This window comes from Eucyclogobius newberryi, unplaced genomic scaffold (assembly GCF_026437365.1).
Source record: "Eucyclogobius newberryi isolate DKJ021-1_F unplaced genomic scaffold, fEucNew1.0.hap1 SCAF_10, whole genome shotgun sequence".
NCBI lineage: Eukaryota > Metazoa > Chordata > Actinopteri > Gobiiformes > Gobiidae > Eucyclogobius > Eucyclogobius newberryi.
Genome location: NW_027315724.1, coordinates 26553199 through 26574080, shown reverse-complemented (window position 1 = coordinate 26574080; position 20882 = coordinate 26553199). Strand labels below are relative to the sequence as shown.

The window sequence follows — 20882 nt, the reverse complement described above, 5'->3', positions numbered from 1 at the left end:
TCCCATGGATTACGACACTTGACATACAGATTGCAGTTTTCACACAAACATTTGTCAACACAAAGAAAAAAAATATTGGGATCAAGACAGTAATTAGGCTTATGAGAATTGTTTCTATTACTGTCACTCATACAGGATAGAAATGACATTGAATAAAGTGTTTGACGGTGTTCGTTTTAGTATGTGTCTTGTGTGTGAAGAGGGTTCTTGAGTGGCTCTGTACGTAGATTGTAGAAGCCTGTGAGGTTTCATGGCGCTCGGTTTAGCAGTTCAAAGTATTGTATTTCACTAGTGTAAAGTTTCTGCCGCCGGGCACCATCACCCTGTCTGTGTTCGATTGAAGTTTGTTTTCAAATTATTTATGATTTGGGTTAACTGATAGACCATGGTCTGCTGATATGCAATATATATATATAAATATTATGCTTTAATTTTCAGCTCTTGTGGTAAATATCTTTGGCTGTGGGGAAGACTTGCTGTATATAATTGACGGCACCTGTGACGTAGCTATATTAGCTTAATGTACCAGAGTTGTAGTATATCATTATCATTTTACCATTCACCGTTTACCTTCATATTTAACTCACTCATTTTTATAATCTACTGTATGTAATGATAATAAAGTCATATAGAATTGATTGATTTGTTTGCTTTTAAGCTTTAAACCTCCCTTCCTCAGCTCCTACGTGAACATTGCTTCTACTAGGTTCTGTTATCTGTTCATTGCAGTGCCCCTGTCCCCCAAAATACATACCGGTATTATACTGAATCACTTATTTGTGTTGATGAAGTGAAAAGTGGCACTGCAGTAACAAACAAGAGAGCCAGTAGTGGGCCTCTGTAGTTGAAAGACAGGAGTAAGAGGAGCTCAGAGCATTGGAGTAGACCCTGCAGGCCGTCTGACGGTCACTCTACTAACACTGAAGCTGCATTGTATATAATATGCAGTACAAAGGCCTCTGTGTTGAACGAAATCTTTTGTTTAGCTTTCATTTGCTGTATACTGTTGACAATGAACGGTAAAGCATGTGCCCACAGGTTTATCAACACTGTCTGCTTTCTAGAGTAGAGGAGCCTTTAATGTAGCAAAACCTGGCTGTACTGCATCTGTCCTGGTTCTTGGTTCTTGCCCACCAACAAATCTCACTAGAGCTCTGTTTTCCCTTTTAGTCTGGAGGCTCAGAGCAGGAGCGTACAAAAAAGAAGAAACGTGGTGACCGCTACTCTGTACAGACGTCCTTAATCGTGGCAGCGTTGAAGAAAATGCTGCCTATTGGCCTTAACATGTGCTCTCCTGCAGACCAAGAACTTATCAATCTTGCCAAGATCAGATACTCATTGGTAAACTACTGTGCTGTTTCATGTTAATATAGCATATTTACAACATATGTTTATTTGCAATTCAATGGAGTAATTAATATGTTTTATTTTTGTCTGTTTAGAAAGACACTGATGAAGAGGTGAGGGAGTTCCTGCACAACAATTTGCATTTGCAGGGCAAGGTATGTATTTCTAACAGTTTCAGAGTTGTCTTAAATTTAAATATGCATTATTTACATAAATTACTGTTGTCAGGTTGAGGACCCGGCCATGCGTTGGCAAATGTCTCTTTATAAAGAAATGTCCGGCAAAGCTGAAGATGCAGAAGACCCTGAGAAAGTGGTGAAAAGAGTTCAAGAGGTATCTGCTGTTCTCTACCACATTGAAGTGGTAAGTAAAAACAAGATATTATCATTAAAATATACTTAAATTACTCAATGTATAGTATACATACTCCTTAATAATATTTCTTCCATCCTTAGACTGAGCATCCCTACAAATCCAAGAAAATGGTTTGGCACAAACTGTTGTCTAAACAACGCCGCAGGGCTGTGGTCGCCTGTTTCAGGATGACGCCTCTTTACAACGTCCCTAAGTAAAGATCTTCTCTTAACAAATACTTGACATGGTCCTGGTGCGTCTATGAAATGTCTTCTTCTCTTATAGACACAGGGCAACAAACATGTTCTTGGACGCTTACAAGCGCAACTGGTTAGAAACTGAGGGCTACTCTTTTGAGGATAAGATGATTGATGACCTGTCTGTAAGAAATTACTTGTATTCTTGTTTTGAAATACATCATTATTATTTTTTAAATCCAATAATATTTGTATAACACCTATTGACATGTTATAATTCATACAAAATATTATTCTGAATGAATGATTAGAAAGCCTTGGAGGAAGAGGAGGAAGAGGAAGAGGAGACTGAGGCCAAACCTGATCCCCTTCACCAGCTGATTCTTCATTTCAGCCGCACAGCTCTCACAGAAAAGCTGTAAGGCGTTTGGGATTGTAATTTCAGTGTAATTTATTGGTATATTTTGCATTGTAGAAAAAGATTAATTAACACAGAGAATGACTCTTGGATGTGACCAGAAACTCTACTAAATCATTTTCTACAATGGAACACTCCTGGACGCATGAGGGGTTACACCTATTTATACCTATTTGCAGTAATTGTGGATGAATATATATATATATATATATATATATATATATATATATATATATATATATATATGTATGTATTTTTTATGACGTATAATTTCAGAAAACTTGACGTTGACCATCTCTATATGTCTTATGCGGATATTATGGCAAAGGTAAGTCTCTATGATTAATCAATTTTGTGTCTTGAATCATCTAGTACAGAAGCATGTCAACAGTAATTTGTGAACTAATATATATCACTATTATGTGCTGAGTTTTTTGCTTGTTGTCTCCTTTCAGAGCTGCCACCTTTGTGAGGACGAAGGGGGAGAAGAGGGGGATGAGCCATCCTTTGAGGTGCGGCAGACAGAGATGGTATGGGGGGGCCAGGGGATGGGGGACACGGGAGCCAGCGAAGAAGCAGCTCCCGCGCACAAGTGACTGCACCATACCGTCACACTCGGCACACCCCCCCACATCCATATTTTCTCTTCCAGTCTTCTCTCTCCTGCTCTCACACCACTTGTTTACTCTCCGCTATGATGGACTGACCTGTGCATGCATTTGCTGAACTCGACCAACCTCCAACCTGTCGAAAGTGCATGACTTGAGTGCAGAGAGATGATGCTGTTAAAGACAACAAAATTAACCCTGGCCAAGCCAAACCACTGCGTAATGGTTTCTTCTAATCACCTTTTCCAACCCTGAAGTCTTGAATGTTTTTTCCTATGCAATATTATTTGTTATTGCTGTTAACTTCATCAACAGTATACTAAATAATACTTACTGAACCTTTCTCACTTACTGATGCTCCTGAACCAGGTTTGGAAACTGTGAGATCACAGCTGTAACACCTGGTGGTATCTTTGCAGTATATACTGCGCACTGTAAGTTAGTGTGTAAACTGCAACATTACCGTAAAAATGGGTTTGAACTGCAATGTTACCATCCAGGAATTTGGTAAACCATCATTACTAATTCTCGTACCTCTTTGAGTGATGACCTTATTTTTACGTGACTCCTTCCGATCTTTATGACTCACTCCTGTATTTACCCACTAACGGTGATCTTTCCATCTCCATTTAAACTAACTAAACTAATCGAACAATTTTGTTTGTCTTTACTTTACTAAAATTAACAGCATTAACCAGAGTTGCTCTCTGTGCTCAGCAAGGACTACAGTAAAAGCTTGCACAGTCAAACGTACATCTACTTTGTACTTAAACACTTGCTGCAACACGATGGCCCACACATAATGACAATGAGCAAAGCCATTTATGTAGTTTCTCTTTACCTCATGAACAGTCAGGCTTACGAGGGATGGGGGATGAGTGATGGTGCAATGGCACTTGCATGGTAAAATGGGGGTGGGTTATATAAACTAATGGGGAAACTTCACAAATGTGTTCAAGTGCACGCCCTGCGGTTTGTTGCAATGTTGGGCACAGTGTTTGCATGTTATAAATGTGATACAGAAAACTGCTGTTGCCTCTGAGAAGCGTGTATGAAGTGTGTTTCATTTTATGTGAGAAATTTGCCGCCAATGAATGCTCGCTGCCTTGATGTCGCCAGCTGGAATAACAATCGCCACCTCTAATACACATTGTCTTTCAATGGAAGAGAATGTGTGTATGTTCCTGTGGATGTGTGAGTTGTTTTATTTTGACTTTTACCATTCAGGGTTCATCAAGTTTTGGCCCGTGTTAGAACAAAATCCCCAAACATTTTCTGTTTAGTTAATGCTGCTTTCAACCCCATAGCCTAAATGCCATTAATAAATAATAAACCTATGATACTAGCATTAACATTCAGTAATTCTACAGAGATGTTGAATGTAGCAATTGGCACTTATTGGTTGTTCATCTGATGCCATATACTTGAGTGTCATAGTTACAAATCTGAGTCCATATTCTAGTGTAATTATTATAGTCACAAAACTCTAAATTCTTGAAAGTGAAAGCAGCTCGTGTGATTGTGTTTGAGTGAGTGCGGGGGGCAGTGCAGCTCTGTTTGGCAGTGTTACATCTCTGTCCTTTTTGCTGCCCTCCTCCACAGGATAAGGAGATGGAGAAACAGAGGATCTTATATCAACAGTCTCGGCTGCACAATCGTGGGGCTGCTGAGATGGTGCTGCAGATGATCAGTGCCTGCAAAGGTACAAATCAGAAAGCGTTCACATTACACAAAATTTAAGTCTTAGGGAAAACATAATCAAAATGTCTGTAAAACATGATATCTTAAAAACATAATTGTGATTTTGCGTTTATTTTTTGTTTAAGGTGAACCAGGAGTCATGGTTTCTTCTACTCTCAAATTGGGAATCTCCATCCTCAATGGAGGCAATTGTGATGTGCAACAGGTATCTAAACCGGCCACAATATGCAGTCATATTTGTTGTCTTTAACCTTAAACAACAAATATAACTTTTTGTTAGAGAATGCTGGATTATCTGAAGGATAAAAAGGATGTGGGATTCTTTTTGAGTGTTCAGGCTTTGATGCAGACGTGCAGGTAAGTTGTTGATTAAGTTTGAAAAAAATGTTCCTAAATTGTTAATCTAATGATTAAATAATGGCTGATGTTTACAGCGTTTTGGATCTGAATGCATTTGAGAGGCAGAACAAAGCTGAAGGTCTGGGGATGGTTTCTGAGGAAGGCACTAGTAAGTTCAGTTCACAATATTTTTACATTAACTAGGGTTAATGTCTGTGTCCTGGACTTAATATAAAATATTATTGTACATTGGTTTGAGTCCTCTGACTTCGTACTGTTTTGCTATGTGCTTGGGCATTTGTGTGCCAGACTGAGTTTGAATATGAATGCCTTTTAAATATGGATGCCTTTGTTTAGATAGTATATGTACGCGTGGGAGCTTTGGCGCTGCATTTTATCCTATTTGTATGGCACATGTTATGATTGACTGAATGTCTACCATGTGATTTTGTGGATTTACTATGTGTTTCTTGTTTTTCTCTCCCAAACACTATCACTGTCCTTTCCCCTTCCCCATGTCCCCATGTGCTCCCCTCTCATCAGATAAGAAGCTAGAACGTGGTAATTTAAACTTTGCTCTGATTTTCTTTCTGTCCTCTTTCCTTCCACTGTCCTCTGTCTATTCTTGCTCTCAACCACCTTACTAGATTTTTTCTGATTGTCAACTAAATCATTTGATCTATCACAGATCTACTGAAGCTCAACTTGGAAAAGTCCCCTTATTTATATTCCCCACTATAAAGTATAATTGTCTTTTATGTAGAGTATATTATCTAAACACTATATAGAAATCCTCCATAGACTATCAACCCCATGTTCCATACCAGGATCAATCCATTTGTCCATAGCACATAAAACTTACAGACCTAATGTTTGTGACAACAAAAATGTTTTAAGCTTCATCTCAGTCTACGTTCATTTTGTCAGTACTGTAAAAAGTCAGCCCGTTGAATAGTATTTAGGTCTATGTATTATGTTATTTTTGGTTGCTTCAGTTGTATGGGAATCTATTCCATTGCCCATGTATGTTGATCCATCATCCATCATCCTCATCATTTGTTTTGTACTTGAGCATCATCATCGTTATCATAACCCTTCAGGCTTGTTTTACATAGCATGATTATATTATAACTACAGTAGTAAAATCAAAGTAATTATAATGACAGAACCTTGCACCTCCTCCTTACCTGCTCTGTAACTAAACCTATTAATTGTAACACGTCTAACAGTCACTCAAACACTCTACACTTGTGTATATATTTCAATTTAAGAATTAGAGTTCAGTAGATCTGTTTTTGGCATGGTGTTTTGACTTCGAATCATTCCTCTTATACCTGTGTTACTTTCTTTAATTTGAACGTCATTTCATATTTTATGTGTGTTTGTCGGTGTTTGTCTCGTTTTTTCTAGTCCTCTTGTTCATGTATTTGTTTGTCATTTTCCTTACAGTCTCGGAGCCAGTATTGTTTTGATTTCTATGTTTTATGTCATGAAGCTGCTTTGTAAACTTCGAGTGAAGAGGCTGCCTCAAGCTCCATTTGCTCAAATTAATTTGCAAGTGGTTAAATTGCATACTTGCAAATATTTAAACCGTTAATTGATTTGCCTTAAAAATTGAACTGCAAAACTGGTAAGTTGATATACACTAATATGTGTATGTATGAAAAAACTTTAATGATTTTGCTTCATTCCTAACCTGATGTATCAATCATTTAATCCAGAATAACTTGATTTTTTTTCTCCAGATGAAAAAGTCATGGCGGATGATGAGTTTACCTGTGACCTCTTCCGCTTCCTTCAACTCTTATGTGAAGGTCATAACAATGGTAAGTCTGACAGATAGATTGCAAATAGCAAAGACCAAATTATCAGTAGATTTGCAGCAGTTTCTACTAATACTAAACACATTTCTACTATTCGTAAAAAGTCAAAACATCTTACTACATCAATACTTTCACTGAATTGCAGACCAATAAATTACGAAGTGTGTGACATTCTTATCCATCCATTCAACTTCCTCTGCTTATCCGGTGCCGGGTCACTGGGGCAGCAGTCTAAGCAGAGACTCCCAGACTTCCCCAGACACTTCCTCCATTTCCTCCGGGGATCCCAAGGCGTTCTCAGGCCAGCCGAGAGTCCCTCCGGCGTGTCCTGGGTCTTCAAATATTCAATTTTAGATAGTTACCAGTCCAGTTTTTAACCAGGGTATAACAAAAAGTTCCTTCGACCACTATTTTCAATGTATATAAACTCAATTGGTCATAATCTAAAACATAGTAGCATACACTTGATGCACAATTATTAAAAAGATTAAAGTGGATTTTCATTCCATCCAACAAAACTGTAACTTTGCCGGCAAGATGAATTCTCGCAATTTTTGTGAGTTCACAAACTCGAGAATCCATCTTGATAGGCTCCCGCTGATTTGTTTGCAGTCCGCACCAGTGGTTAACGGGCCAATCACATGGCATTTAGGGCCAGCAGCCGGGACTGGAACCAATCACAGAGAGGCATTGCGGTTTGGGCGTCAAAACAACTCAAACCAAAACAAATATGACAACCAAAATATGGACAATATATTTTTCTAAAACATGCACACAATGGAGCTTTGTACATTTGTGGATGAGAAAGATGACTGCTTTTCTGAACACTAGATTTAACACAATTTAAATCTTTCGCTGTTGTGACGCTTTGACCAATCAGAGCTAAGTATTTTTTTAAAATGCTGACAGCCTTTGGTGAGAGCCTTCCCAGATTGATTCTTGTAAAGAACAAAATTCAGAGACTCAATTTGGGGAGAGCCAGGTTAACGAAACTGTTCTTTTAAACATTTGCCCTATATATATATATATATATATATATATATATATATATATATATATATATATATATATATATATATATATATATATATATATATATATATATATATATATATATATATTATATATTTATATATATATATATATATTTTCACTATTTATCTAAAGGCTAAATTTTTTCTTCAGATTTCCAAAACTATCTAAGAACACAGACAGGAAGCACCACCACCATCAATGTCATCATCTGTACTGTGGACTACCTGCTTCGCCTGCAGGTCAGTTTTTGATTAAAATGATTTCAAAGAAATTTGATTTTCAGAAATAGGCTGTATAGTATATTATAATTAAATGATCCAACAAGAAATAGATATGTATACGTAACTGTGTGTTCTTGCCTCCTTTAGGAGTCGATCAGTGATTTCTACTGGTATTACTCAGGTAAAGAAATTATTGATGATCCAGGCAAAAGGAACTTTTCTAAAGCTATGACTGTAGCCAAACAAATCTTCAACAGTTTGACAGAGTACATTCAGGTAAGGCTGAAATGTTAGCTTTACTCGTTTTAATATTGAGGAAAAAATATATAATTGTATTTTTTATGTCAGGGCCCTTGCACCGGCAACCAGCAATCTTTGGCTCACAGCAGATTGTGGGACGCTGTTGTTGGCTTCCTTCATGTCTTTGCCCATATGATGATGAAACTTGCACAAGTGAGATTTTTTGCAGTGACTTGTGTAGTACATGACTATTTGTGATACTCTCATGTTAAAAGGAATTCAATACAAACCGATTAAACAAAGGAATGTTTTGTTTTTTGCTGTGCAGGACTCAAGTCAGATTGGTCTGTTGAAAGAACTGTTGGATCTGCAGAAAGACATGGTAGTAATGCTTCTGTCACTTCTTGAGGGTAAGACATCATGTTACATAGCAATAACATCATGCTAGGCTCTTCACATTTAAACATTCAACGTTGCTTTGCCTTCAGGTAATGTGGTGAATGGCACCATTGCCAGGCAAATGGTGGACATGTTGGTAGAGTCCTCAAGCAACGTGGAGATGATCTTGAAGTTCTTTGATATGTTCCTCAAGCTCAAAGACATTGTGGCATCTGATGCTTTCAGGGACTATGTAACAGATCCACGCGGCCTCATCTCCAAAAAGGACTTCTCCAAGGCCATGGACAGTCAGAAACAGTACTCTTCAACTGAGATTCAGTTCTTGCTCTCATGCTCAGAGGCAGACGAGAATGAAATGATCAACTTTGAGGAGTTTGCTGACCGCTTCCAGGAGCCTGCCAAAGACATTGGTTTCAATATAGCAGTACTTCTTACAAACTTGTCCGAGCACGTTCCCCACGACACTCGTCTGCAGAACTTCCTGGAGCAGGCAGACAGTGTGCTTAACTACTTCCGTCCTTTCCTTGGTCGCATTGAGATCATGGGGGCTAGCAGAAAGATTGAGCGTATTTACTTTGAGATCAGCGAGGCCAACCGCAACCAGTGGGAAATGCCACAGGTCCGGGAGTCCAAGCGGCAGTTCATCTTTGATGTGGTCAATGAGGGAGGAGAGAGCGAAAAGATGGAGATGTTTGTGAACTTCTGTGAGGACACCATTTTTGAGATGAATATTGCAGCATCTATTTCTGAACCTGAAGGTGAGGAGGTGGAGGATGAGGATGAAGAAGAGGAGGAAGGTGGTGGAGGTGATGGCCAGATCGCAGAAGGAGAAGAGGGTAACGGAGAGGCAGAGTCCACCTCTGCGTTTGCCGAATTTTTAAAGAGTGTAGTTGACTTCTTCAATATGTTCACCTTCCGCAACCTCCGCCACAAGTACCGCAAACTGAGGAAAATGACTGTGAAGGAGATGGTGATTGGTCTGGTCACATTCGTCTACACTATCCTCATGGGAATTCTTATGTTTGTCTATAGCATTTGTAAAGGGTTCTTCACACTCATATGGAAGGTGCTCTTTGGTGGTGGCTTAGTTGAGGGTGCCAAGAAAATTACAGTGACTGAGATCCTCGCTAGTATGCCCGATCCCACCCAGGACGAGGTTCACGGAGAGCTGCCACCTGAACCGGGGGCTCGAGAAATGCAGGACACCGAAGGAGCAGCAGATGGATTAGATTCGATTGGAGAAGGGGAGGAAGAGGAGGATGGAGAAGATCGGGAGGGTGGGCGACTGCCGGGCTTTAACACTCCCGGAGGACTAGGAGACTTTGGAGAGACCACACAAGAGGAACCACCTACTCCCGAGGGAACGCCACTGCTGACGAGAAAACTGGTGAGATATAAAGTAAATTGTCAATTGTTGCTTTAGTCATGTCTGATCCCTATATTCATTACTTCCTGAAATAGTTGGCTGCTGTTGGAGGCCAAGGAGATGAAGAAAAGACTGAAGTAGCAGAGGAGGTTCCCCAGGAGCCTGAAAAAGCTGAGTAAGTTGTTCCCATAAAAAAGTATATGTATATATACGTATATACATATATATATATATATATATATATATGATAACATGTTTTACCTCAAATGCAGTGTGTTATTTGCACAATGTTTGCTATGAAATACAATGTTGTAAAGGAGATTTTGAGTGAGAAATTTACTTCGACACATAGATGGCATAGGTAGCGCTCTCAGATCTCTCTGCCATCAAGTTGTGTTCATTACAATTGTGTGCCTGCATTAGCATGTCGGAGGAAAGCTAGGTTTATCTCCACTATGCAATTCCTTCTGCAGACAGTAGATAGAGCTCTTCCTCAATTCCTGGCTCCATGGCTGATGTGAAGTCATGTGTGGTTTTTGTAGACCAATTTATTGTTAAGCTCTAAAACATAAGATGCCAAACAGAGGTACTCAAGAGCATGTTTATAGGCCAATAACAAAACAAATAATGCATAATATGTATATTTTAACATGCTCATACAAACAACAATTTTGCCTTAACTTTAGCACTGAAAGTGGAGAAAAGGAGGAGAAAAAGGAGCCCGAACCGGAGCCGGAAGTCAAGGAGGAAGTGCCAGAAGAGGAGGAGGAGGAGAAGCCAGAGGTTGAGACCAAGTCCAAAAAAGACAAGAAGGTGACGGAGGCGGGCTTTGAGCTGTGGAATGAGCTGGAAGTCCAGAGGATTAAATTCATGGTAACGTTCATAATTTCAACATATTTTCAAATGAATTTAGCATTTTAGCAGCAATGTCAAAAATGGTAATCTGGTGCATATCTTTTTTCACAGAACTACTTGTCTCGTAACTTCTACAATTTTCGGTTCCTGGCTCTGTTTATTGCTTTTGCCCTCAACTTCATTCTGCTCTTCTACAAGGTGATGCATACAGACTTACATGCCTTTCTTATTTACATTGTATAAAGTAAATTGATAGCACAATACTTTCTACATAATCCTACATTTTTCATCTATGGGGTGGTGTGGTCACAGGTGTCTGACACTCCCCCGGGTGAGGAAGACTTCGAAGGCTCAGGTCTTTTTGAGGGTTCAGGTTTCTTTGAAGGATCTGGTGCAGAGGAGGAGGGCTCTGGGCTAGAGGATGGCGGTGAAGATGATGATGAGGAAGGCCCTTTGTACTTCTTCTTGGAGGAGAGTACAGGCTACATGGAGCCCGCTCTATCGTTCCTTTCATTGGTCCACACTATCCTCTCCTTCCTCTGCATCATTGGATACAACTGTCTCAAGGTGTGTTTCAAAAGCTAATGACAAGTAATGTAATAATTGCAATGTGTTTACTGTGCACACTTTAAACTAGTCTAAAGAGAAAACATAATATTAACTGCAAAACATTTTTCATTATATATTTGAAACTGAATATGGAACAGGGTATTTAATTATTTGCAAATTACATTACTGTAGTCCATTTACTGACTTTCTTTCTAACTATTTATTTTTCTAGACTTAAATCAAACTATGGAAGTGTGAATGGACACAGTGCTTTTAAAGGCCTGTCCTCGTAAAACGCAAGAACCTTTCAAGTCATTGTAGTTATTGTGTTTTTCTGGTCCTTTAGGTGCCTCTTGTTATCTTCAAGAGGGAGAAAGAGCTGGCCAGAAAGCTGGAGTTTGATGGTCTCTATGTGACTGAGCAGCCCGAGGACGATGACATCAAAGGCCAATGGGACAGACTTGTGCTCAACACTCCGTACGTACCAATGTCAACACCTGCTGGCCTACAGCAAGTGCATGGCGCACACACCATTCACTGTGGAAGCGTGTTTGGTGCAAGGACTGGTGGGAGGATGTTATTCTGAAGGATTTCACAGTTTCAGAATGGATGGAGAATTTCCGTTTGATACGTGCATCATTTGTAAAAATGTGAGGCATGATAGAGGAGGTTCTCAGCCCTGAACGTGTGACTGTGCATGTGCCAATCCCACTAAACATGCAAGGGTCATGCGAGCTTGTACAAGCTCGCTAAATGCACAGTTCAGGGTCCACAATTTTCTGCAATGGCATGTTGTCCTTTGTAATATACAAGCTGCAAGGGTTGCGCGACTATGAACAGCTATGTTTGTTCAGCTGCGGTACAATTGATAATTTACATGTGAATAAAGACTAAGCACATTAGATATTTGCGTCGATTGTGTTATAGTTATAACTGTTGTAAAACTATAATCCCACTACTATTAAAGGTACGGGTATGATTTTACCTGTAATTTAGCTCTGTGCCATTAACTGCTTGTCTCCATGAAGATGGATACATTTAATGTTTTATTCTGGAACATTCTACCCAAAGCAATAACGTCATCATGGAGAAAGGCAGACATAGTGCACTTTTAATACTTCTACATTTAATTATTAGCTCATTTTCAACATACAGTATCTACTCTCTTGATTTATTTGTGTGTTGCTGTATACAGATCATTCCCCAACAACTACTGGGACAAGTTTGTGAAGAGAAAGGTGAGTGGCTCAGTTTTGTAGCAGCATGTTGTAAATGTTTTTTTTAATGTCCTCTGTGTGTGTTGTTGACCAGGTGCTGGATAAATACGGTGACATCTATGGCAGGGAGAGAATTGCTGAACTGCTTGGAATGGACTTGGCCTCTCTTGATGTCAGTGCTATGACTCATGAGAAGAAGACTGAACCAGACACCTCTATGTTCAGCTGGTGTGTATGCTTTTACGATGTTGTCAGTGAAATTGAACAGAGAAATATGATCACGTTTTTATCCTTTTCTTTGTAGGATAACGGCAATTGACATCAAGTATCAGATATGGAAGTTTGGAGTTATTTTCACTGACAATGTGAGTAAAAAGAATGTGTAAAAATAAACTGGTAGTGTGTATTAAAGAGATATCAACATATATTTTTGTCTTTTTGTTTTAGACGTTTCTCTACCTGGTCTGGTACATGTTGATGTCTATGCTTGGACACTACAACAATTTCTTCTATGCTTGTCATCTGCTTGATATCGCAATGGGAGTCAAAACCTTGCGTACCATCTTGTCCTCTGTTACTCACAATGGCAAACAGGTCTGAATATTAAAAAATATATGCTGGGAGTTTACTCTCTTATTTGACTCTATTTTTTATGTTTATCCCTGCACAGCTGATGATGACAGTGGGCCTGCTGGCTGTTGTGGTTTATCTCTACACTGTTGTTGCTTTCAACTTCTTCAGAAAGTTCTACAACAAAAGTGAAGACGAGGATGAACCGGACATGAAGTGTGACGACATGATGACTGTGAGCACTGTGATATAAAAAACTCTTTCTTTTTGCACTGTGTTGAAGAATTTTTCAGATTGTCCAACAAAGGGTGGAGGTGAAAAGTCAACATAGTATGATCTTTGAGTCTTCAAGCCCCATGACTATGATTCCAGTGGAGGAGATTTAAATAGTGTGTAGTAAGACTATGGAGTCCAGTAAGGCTGCAGTTAGACAGCATTATGTCAGAATTAGACAAGGAAAATGATAAATATGGCTTCTGTGAGGCAGCGTTAACCTGAGAAATGCAAGGGAAGGATACATGATCTAAATTCACTGTGTAATGCTTTGTGTGTGTGTGTATTGTAGTGTTATCTGTTCCACATGTACGTGGGGGTTCGCGCTGGTGGTGGTATTGGAGATGAGATTGAGGACCCGGCCGGTGATGAATATGAGCTGTACCGCGTGGTATTCGACATCACCTTCTTCTTCTTTGTCATTGTCATCCTGCTGGCCATCATTCAGGGTATGGAATATTTATATTTAACTAATATATTACTAATCCATTGTACTGTTATGAAGCATATCAGGTGACACTTATATCAACTTACAACATTGTATTCATGTTAGGTTTGATTATTGATGCTTTTGGTGAGCTGAGAGACCAGCAAGAGCAAGTCCGAGAGGACATGGAGGTATGATTATGTTCTCTTTTCACTTCATTCAACAGTCAGTTGTTGTTGTTGTTGTTGTTGTTGTTGTTGTTGTTGTGTAATGCATTGTTCTATTATTGCATTGCATTTGGACCCTTTGGGACCATAAGAGAAATTTGATAATATGCTTACCCTTTTTTTTTCTTTAGACCAAATGCTTCATCTGTGGAATAGGAAGTGATTATTTTGACACAACGCCACATGGATTCGAGACACATACGTTGGAAGAGCATAATTTAGCCAATTATATGTAAGTTTCTCTGTTATACATTATACAATATTGTTACTTGTTCAACTTTAAAGTTGTATGCTTTTTTCCCTTCAGGTTCTTCCTGATGTATCTAATCAATAAAGATGAAACAGAACACACAGGACAAGTGAGTGTATTTTACAGAAACAAGGCACATACAGTATGTTTTGCTTTATATTTCTAAACCTATTTTTCACCAAATTAGGAGTCCTATGTTTGGAAGATGTACCAGGAGCGATGCTGGGACTTCTTCCCGGCTGGAGACTGTTTCAGAAAGCAGTATGAGGATCAGCTCAGTTAAACCTCTTCAGCAGACGAGAAGAAATCCAGAGGAGCCGAGGATCAGATGTACAAGTCCACTGTGTGTCCCACTTTAGTTGTGCATGTTTCTCTCCTCTGTTGAAGCTATGCACTCGTTGACTGCACTTTTGCACCAGCTTAAACATATTGACTGAGCTGATCTGAGAAACATGAAAACAAATGCCAAAGCCAAGAACACAGTCTGGCTTTGTGTGATTTACTCCACATAGGCTGCCTTGCATATCAGATGTTTTGTACACTGAGCTCTCTGCTGCTGTAAACGTTCTAGTGCCTATAGCAATGTCACTGCTTTAGCTTTTTAACACTTTAGATGTAACTTTAGTTTGAAATATAATTAATTTATTTTGTTTGGAGGCTGCTACCATCAGATATTTATTTAAAATGATGGCGCAAGTGTCAAGAGTGGAAAAGTAGAAATTTACCACAATTAATGCAGCCATAAAGTAGCATTTGTCCGACATGTTAAATTGTGAATTTAAAGTAATAATTCATGGAAATTCTTAACAGGGATGTCCGGCCCAAAATGAATTATTCAGAGCAACATTTACCAGCATGACCCACTTACACCAGTGTGAACCCACTATTAAGTCTTACAATGCATCTGAATAGATGTATGTGGTCCGCCCGTCCGCGTCATACTTATATATATATATGCCACCACAAGGGTCTGGAAGATACCACTTTTATTTATTTATAGTTTTGATGCAGACTAAGCTGGTCTGTTTTGACACTTGCAAATGCAAATGTTTCTTTCTGCGCATCCTGATAAGCACTGAATGTATTTCATAAACACTAGGCCAAAGTGTGAATAGAAATGACAAGAGCGATGCCTTTTGAAGCAGAGACATATTTTACATACATCATATAGATATATTTATTTTTTTCTTTGAAGAGTTTAAACTATACTAAAGTGACATGTTCATTATGTTTATGAACATTATAAGGAGATGTTTCTGACTTACTATAGTTAGAAGCAATAGACTTGTTTTGGTAGTTAGATTTTTATGATAGATATTTTTAGGAAGCCTGTGTTGTAGTGGTGTGATGTGCGGATCTCCGGCAGTTTTCTCGCCTCCTTCACAGCACATTCATTTGTCCTTTGTATTTTATCAGTTATATTTTAGGGCCATTTTTGCAAAAGCGGAGCACTGATATCTGAAATGTGTGTTGTTGTAGTTCACACACTGCTGACTTAAGTGGAAATGACGACTTTCACCTCATTGAGTGCCCTCTGAGTCTGACTGAAATCTGTGCTTTAAATAAACGGATTATTTTAAGGATTTTAACTATTGTATTCATTTGTGTCTGCTGTTAAAACCTCTTTAATGGTAATGTTTTTCTTAACTTGTCAATTAATTTCCATGTCATCAACTAGAACATGTTCTTTCTACAAATATTGTATATAAACAAATAGTTTGCATTGGAAAAGGTCAAATGGTGCAGTAGTTATCTAAAACACATTCTAAGTGGTAAAATAAAAGTGTATAAGCTTTATCCAATATGTGTTACACGTTATACAGTCAAGTCAATCAATCACTTGATTACATAGTAACACAAAGTCAAATTATGTAATTATTTACAATCCCAATTAAAACATTCCCACATCTATGGCTATGGCTACAATGAACGCTATATAAATGGTCACATTTTCTACCATCAAGGCACTCAAAGCGCTTTACATCAAGGAATCAAGGAACCAGTCATCCATTCATACACACCAGATGTTCGAGTCAGGTTAAGTGTCTTGCCCAAGGACACAACAGCAGCATTTTCCTAAGGCAACTCTACCAAAAGACGAGCACACTACCACTGAGCTACTTCCACTCTGAAATATAGAGGCCTGCAGAGGACACCCCCACAGGCCCAGAGGAGAGATCAGACACACCAGAGCCCACAAGCCAGGGCCCAGCAGCCATAGCCGACCACCACTCCAGGAACAGAGGGCAGAGAGGCTCCTCAGAGGAAACACTGGATATTCTAAAATGGATTAAATTGTTAAAATAAGTTTTTAAAAAAATGTCTACTGTAGGTAGAAGCTAAGAAATATGAAATATTCTCAATAAAATAGAATAAATAAATATAGTAAAACTAGAATAAATACATCAAAAATAATGAGCCTTAAATGAGTGGATAGAATAAATAGATAGAATAAATAACATAAATAAATACAAATTAATTAAATAGATGTTAATCAAAAGCCAAGCTAAAGAGGCGGGTCTTGAGCCTGCTCTTAAATATGTGGAAAGTCTTTCCCAACATTTTCTTTATCTTCAGGATCCGGTTTAATATGGAACACCCTGTGTCACCATGGGCCTTTGTCACGCTTGCATTACTGGGCAGTTTAGATAAGGTTCACGTGTGTCTGTGTTTGCCATGGGATGGACTGAATATTTTATGAAGTAAGCACACTATTACATGTTTGTCCCAATGTAAGTGGATGGGAAATCTTTTTTTTTGTTCATTTTGGCTATTGCTACCACAGCCAACATTTTGCATGCACTTTTATACAATTATATTACTTTCAGTTGACTGCAGCCTCAAATACAGCAACACTCCTTCCCTGGGTCCCAGGTTAATTTGCATCCTTCAGCTTTAGAACTGACCATAGATAAGCCAGGGCTGGACTAGTGTGCTATGCCCCTCCCCAACACCTGTATAAAACAAGCAGAACTTTGCCTGAAAATCCCCTTTTTCCAGAGGTCTATCATTTGCTTCAACTCCCGCCATGACTTTCGTTGCACCTCCCGGTTACCAGCCTGTCTACAACCCTGTAAGTACCTGCACATCTTAAATAAATGGAAATATACACACAAATAAATGCATAATGGGAAATGTAGAGCTAATGTATTTAATCCCCCACCCCCTTTTCCCCCTTATTATATATTTTTAAAAAAACAAACCATACATTGGTCGACAAATTGTATAGCAACCCTTTTCCATACTTCTCATTGTTTACTGTGTCTGTAAATATTTAGTTAATTTATTGGCTAAGCTTTTCCAGCAATTGAATACTTGACATTTAGAGAAGCCCTGAGTATTATGTCATATTCAATACAGAGCATTCCCTATCTGGGGCCCATCTATGGAGGTCTGAGGGAGGGCTCTTCCATCTACATCCAGGGATCTATACCTGAAAACATCACAAGGTAATGCTTACATTGGTCTGGGAGGGAGAGGCTTGAAAAGCATGCAGTTTTAAACTAGCAAAACAAGCAGTGGTAATTACACACAGCAATAGTATTATTATTATTATTATTGTTATTCATATTGGCAGTGCTAATGTACTGTGATATTGTACCATACTAAATTATATCTACATTAACTTACAGATAAGTTCTAGTTCTTCTGACGTTACGTAACATTGGGTCAGGGAGGTGTGGTTGTCTCTTATCTCAATTCCTACAAAGCAAACCAAACTGCCCATCCCTCACTTGTTTGCATATCTGCCATTAATCACTTGAGTTTTTCATTGGCAGGTTTCATTTGAACCTGCTGTGTGGCCAGTCTGATTCCAGTGACATTGCCCTTCATTTTAACCCTCGCTTTGACGGCTGGGACAAGGTAGTCTTCAACACACGTCAGAATGACTCTTGGGACTCGGAAGACAAGATCAGGAGTATGCCTTTCTCTAAAGGCGAGAGATTTGAGATGGTCATCCAAATCACATCAGAGGGCTACCAAGTAAATGTTACACAATTTAAACATGTTACATACACTGTACAATGTGTGTCATTGTGAAATCACTTTGTGACAGATCAAAGTCAATGGTAATGACTTTTACACATTCCAACACCGGATGCCCGTGGAGAGAGTTGGAGGGCTACAGATCGGAGGAGATGTGGCCATCCAGACCATCAACGTAATAGGGGTGAGAAATGGACCATGAGGAGTTTTCTTTTTTCACTATTATTTCATTCACTAACAAAAAGACAATTCATATTTAGGGAGGCATGGGTGGAGGTTACCCTGGAGGCATGGGTGGAGGCATGGGTGGAGGTTACCCCGGAGGTAACATGGGTGGAGGCATGGGTGGAGGATACCCTGGAGGTAACATGGGTGGCGGTTACCCTGGAGGCAACATGGGGGTATGTGACGTACTAGCAATTCAAAATTGTATTTAATTGAGGTTTTATGATATTGCACTCTATCAAACATGATTTATTTCCATCTTTCACATTTAGGGAGGATACCCAGGAGGCAACATTGGGGTATGAATTTGTATTAATTGTTTCATTCCAGCCCTTTATTGCTTTTAAAAATGATAGTTCATGTACTGGATATTATGAAATGTTTAAAATATATATATATACAATAACTAAGGCTTCTTCATATAGGGAGGATACCCAGGTGGAAACATGGGGGTATGTACTACTTAGTGGTAGTAATGAGAAAAACAAAAATAAAAATAGTTATACCACTGAGTGCATATTCATATTTAAGATCTTCTTTTACAGGGTGGATATCCTGGAGGAAATATGGGGGTAGGTTTTTCTTCTAAAAAAAATACTGTAAAAAGCTTAACCAGTGAACATAAACCAGTATTCAGTGGGGATGCATTTCATGTTTGGGGTTTTAGTTTGATTTTAAAAGACAAAGAGAGTGAATCTTTAAAAAAACGTCTATTCTTTTAAATGTAGATTTTGTTTTTGTTTTCTAAATGTGTTTTAAATGAGTAATGTTATAAAATATGAAAAAGAGGTTTTTATCTCAATGGGTTCTTACCTGGTTAAATAAAGGTTAATAATAATGTTTGTAAATGTCCATTCACAGGAAGGATATCCTGGAGGTGATATGGGGGTATGTTAATAGTAAATAATTGAAACCTTAAATTGCATGAGAAAAATGTTGACGTAAACTCTTCTTTGCCTACCAGGGGGGATACCCAGGATCAACCCTTCCGGTAAGAATATATAGAGTATTTAGACTGTTTTGAGTAACTATTGATTGTTAACCTAAACCTTTGATCACAGGGTATGGGTGGACAGCCCGTTTACAACCCAGTGAGTATGCTTTAAAATGTACCAGAATGCAACTCGTCCCTCTGGTGAAAGCAAATGGAACAGCATTAGGCCTTTCTCAAATAGTACAATTATACATACAAAGCAAATGTAATTTCAGCAAATACATTATCATTTAAGTGCACTTTCTCCCCCTCTTAGCCTGTGCCATACCAAGGCAGGATTTCTGGAGGACTGTTTCCCAAAAGAACAATCATCATCAGAGGCATGGTGCCCTTTGGAGGCTCCAGGTGTGTGGAACAAGGAATAACTGTATTTGGGTGTATTTTAGAGACGTTTGAAGAGAAAGTGTGTTGCTTTAAATCAGCACTTATTTTGTGTTTCAGAATGGCTATAAACTTTGTGGTGAGCAGAACACGGGACATTGCCTTCCACATGAACCCAAGACTCAGGGATGGACTTGTGATTAGAAACAGTCAGATTGGAGGGAGCTGGGGCAACGAGGAACGAGAGCTCAACTTCAACCCTTTCGCAGAGGGACAATACTTTGATGTGAGAACTGAGAGAAGTATTTGATCTACGTAGGCTCCAGCTGACTATCTAACAAGTGTTTTTTTCCCCCAACAGATGTCAATCCGCTGTGGAAATCAAAGGTTTAAGGTGTTTGTGAATGGACAGCACCTGTTTGACTTTTTCCACCGCATGCAGTCCTTCAATGAAATCGACCAACTGGAGATAGAGGGCGATGTACAGATCTCCTACATCCACTTCTGAACCACACTAAATTCACACAACCATGCAGGAGAGAGATACATTACGCAGTTAATAAAGATGCCTGAACAATGCTCTTTCATGCCGTGTGATGTTTATATGTTTAGTTAACAAAATGAGAGAATAAATTACACAGAAACACATTTATTTCATATACAAAATACTGTAGGTATAAAAAAAAAAAAAAAAAAAAAAAAAAAAAGAATTTAAAAAATCAAGTGAATGGCAATATAAATGTAACTATCTCCCAAACAGACCAGGGGTACCACTAAACATGAAAAATACTGGCTCTCTGAAGGCACTTGGAAAGTTTAGAAATTCATGCAAAATTTGTCAAAATCATCATTTACTGTTTGTCTGTAACCATTAAAAGTGTCATACATTCACTACAGACCAGAAAAGCTCAGTGCCTTATAATCTAAGATAGAGTACCA

The 20882-nt window shown here is 38.7% G+C and overlaps 2 protein-coding genes across 4 annotated transcripts in view; both read left to right on the top strand.

Moving 5' to 3' along the window:
* The window catches only part of ryr1b (ryanodine receptor 1b (skeletal)), a 43966-nt gene extending 27961 nt beyond the window's left edge, over positions 1–16005 (top strand). The window contains exons 73-106 of one of the 2 annotated variants that reach the window (XM_072452852.1): positions 1171–1341; positions 1443–1502; positions 1576–1710; positions 1803–1915; positions 1987–2083; positions 2210–2316; positions 2593–2644; positions 2772–2846; positions 4527–4626; positions 4751–4830; positions 4906–4982; positions 5060–5133; positions 5508–5525; positions 6710–6790; positions 7973–8061; positions 8191–8319; positions 8392–8496; positions 8612–8693; positions 8772–10069; positions 10144–10223; positions 10735–10921; positions 11015–11101; positions 11216–11470; positions 11799–11929; positions 12648–12690; positions 12764–12897; positions 12974–13034; positions 13117–13263; positions 13340–13474; positions 13805–13961; positions 14066–14130; positions 14298–14398; positions 14474–14525; positions 14604–16005. In XM_072452852.1, the coding sequence (XP_072308953.1) occupies positions 1171–1341; positions 1443–1502; positions 1576–1710; positions 1803–1915; positions 1987–2083; positions 2210–2316; positions 2593–2644; positions 2772–2846; positions 4527–4626; positions 4751–4830; positions 4906–4982; positions 5060–5133; positions 5508–5525; positions 6710–6790; positions 7973–8061; positions 8191–8319; positions 8392–8496; positions 8612–8693; positions 8772–10069; positions 10144–10223; positions 10735–10921; positions 11015–11101; positions 11216–11470; positions 11799–11929; positions 12648–12690; positions 12764–12897; positions 12974–13034; positions 13117–13263; positions 13340–13474; positions 13805–13961; positions 14066–14130; positions 14298–14398; positions 14474–14525; positions 14604–14699 (4674 nt within the window). In that variant the 3' untranslated portion in view covers positions 14700–16005. The remainder of the gene's footprint in view (positions 1–1170; positions 1342–1442; positions 1503–1575; positions 1711–1802; positions 1916–1986; positions 2084–2209; positions 2317–2592; positions 2645–2771; positions 2847–4526; positions 4627–4750; positions 4831–4905; positions 4983–5059; positions 5134–5507; positions 5526–6709; positions 6791–7972; positions 8062–8190; positions 8320–8391; positions 8497–8611; positions 8694–8771; positions 10070–10143; positions 10224–10734; positions 10922–11014; positions 11102–11215; positions 11471–11798; positions 11930–12647; positions 12691–12763; positions 12898–12973; positions 13035–13116; positions 13264–13339; positions 13475–13804; positions 13962–14065; positions 14131–14297; positions 14399–14473; positions 14526–14603) is intronic. The other variant, XM_072452845.1, reaches the window with a different exon arrangement.
* A 1367-nt stretch (positions 16006–17372) lies between these two features.
* Positions 17373–20483, top strand: LOC140366152 (galectin-4-like). Of its 2 annotated transcripts, XM_072452829.1 has the most exons (14): positions 17373–17489; positions 17777–17865; positions 18196–18400; positions 18474–18587; positions 18664–18804; positions 18901–18927; positions 19054–19080; positions 19174–19200; positions 19490–19516; positions 19593–19619; positions 19690–19719; positions 19879–19967; positions 20064–20229; positions 20305–20483. In XM_072452829.1, the coding sequence occupies exons 1-14, from the start codon at positions 17445–17447 to the stop codon at positions 20449–20451; spliced, it is 1161 nt and encodes a 386-aa protein (XP_072308930.1). In that variant the 5' UTR covers positions 17373–17444; the 3' UTR covers positions 20452–20483. The 2 variants fall into 2 exon arrangements, with proteins under 2 accessions (XP_072308930.1, XP_072308937.1); XM_072452836.1 differs by lacking the exon at positions 19490–19516.
* Positions 20484–20882: the final 399 nt, after the last annotated feature.

Bases quoted from the DNA above. Each gene is read 5' to 3' on its own strand.
- LOC140366152 (XM_072452829.1), top strand. From the start codon at position 17,445: ATGACTTTCGTTGCACCTCCCGGTTACCAGCCTGTCTACAACCCT. The intron at 17,490-17,776 runs GTAAGTACCTGC...TATTCAATACAG, and splicing joins ACCAGCCTGTCTACAACCCT to AGCATTCCCTATCTGGGGCC. The intron at 20,230-20,304 runs GTGAGAACTGAG...TTCCCCCAACAG, and splicing joins CAGAGGGACAATACTTTGAT to ATGTCAATCCGCTGTGGAAA.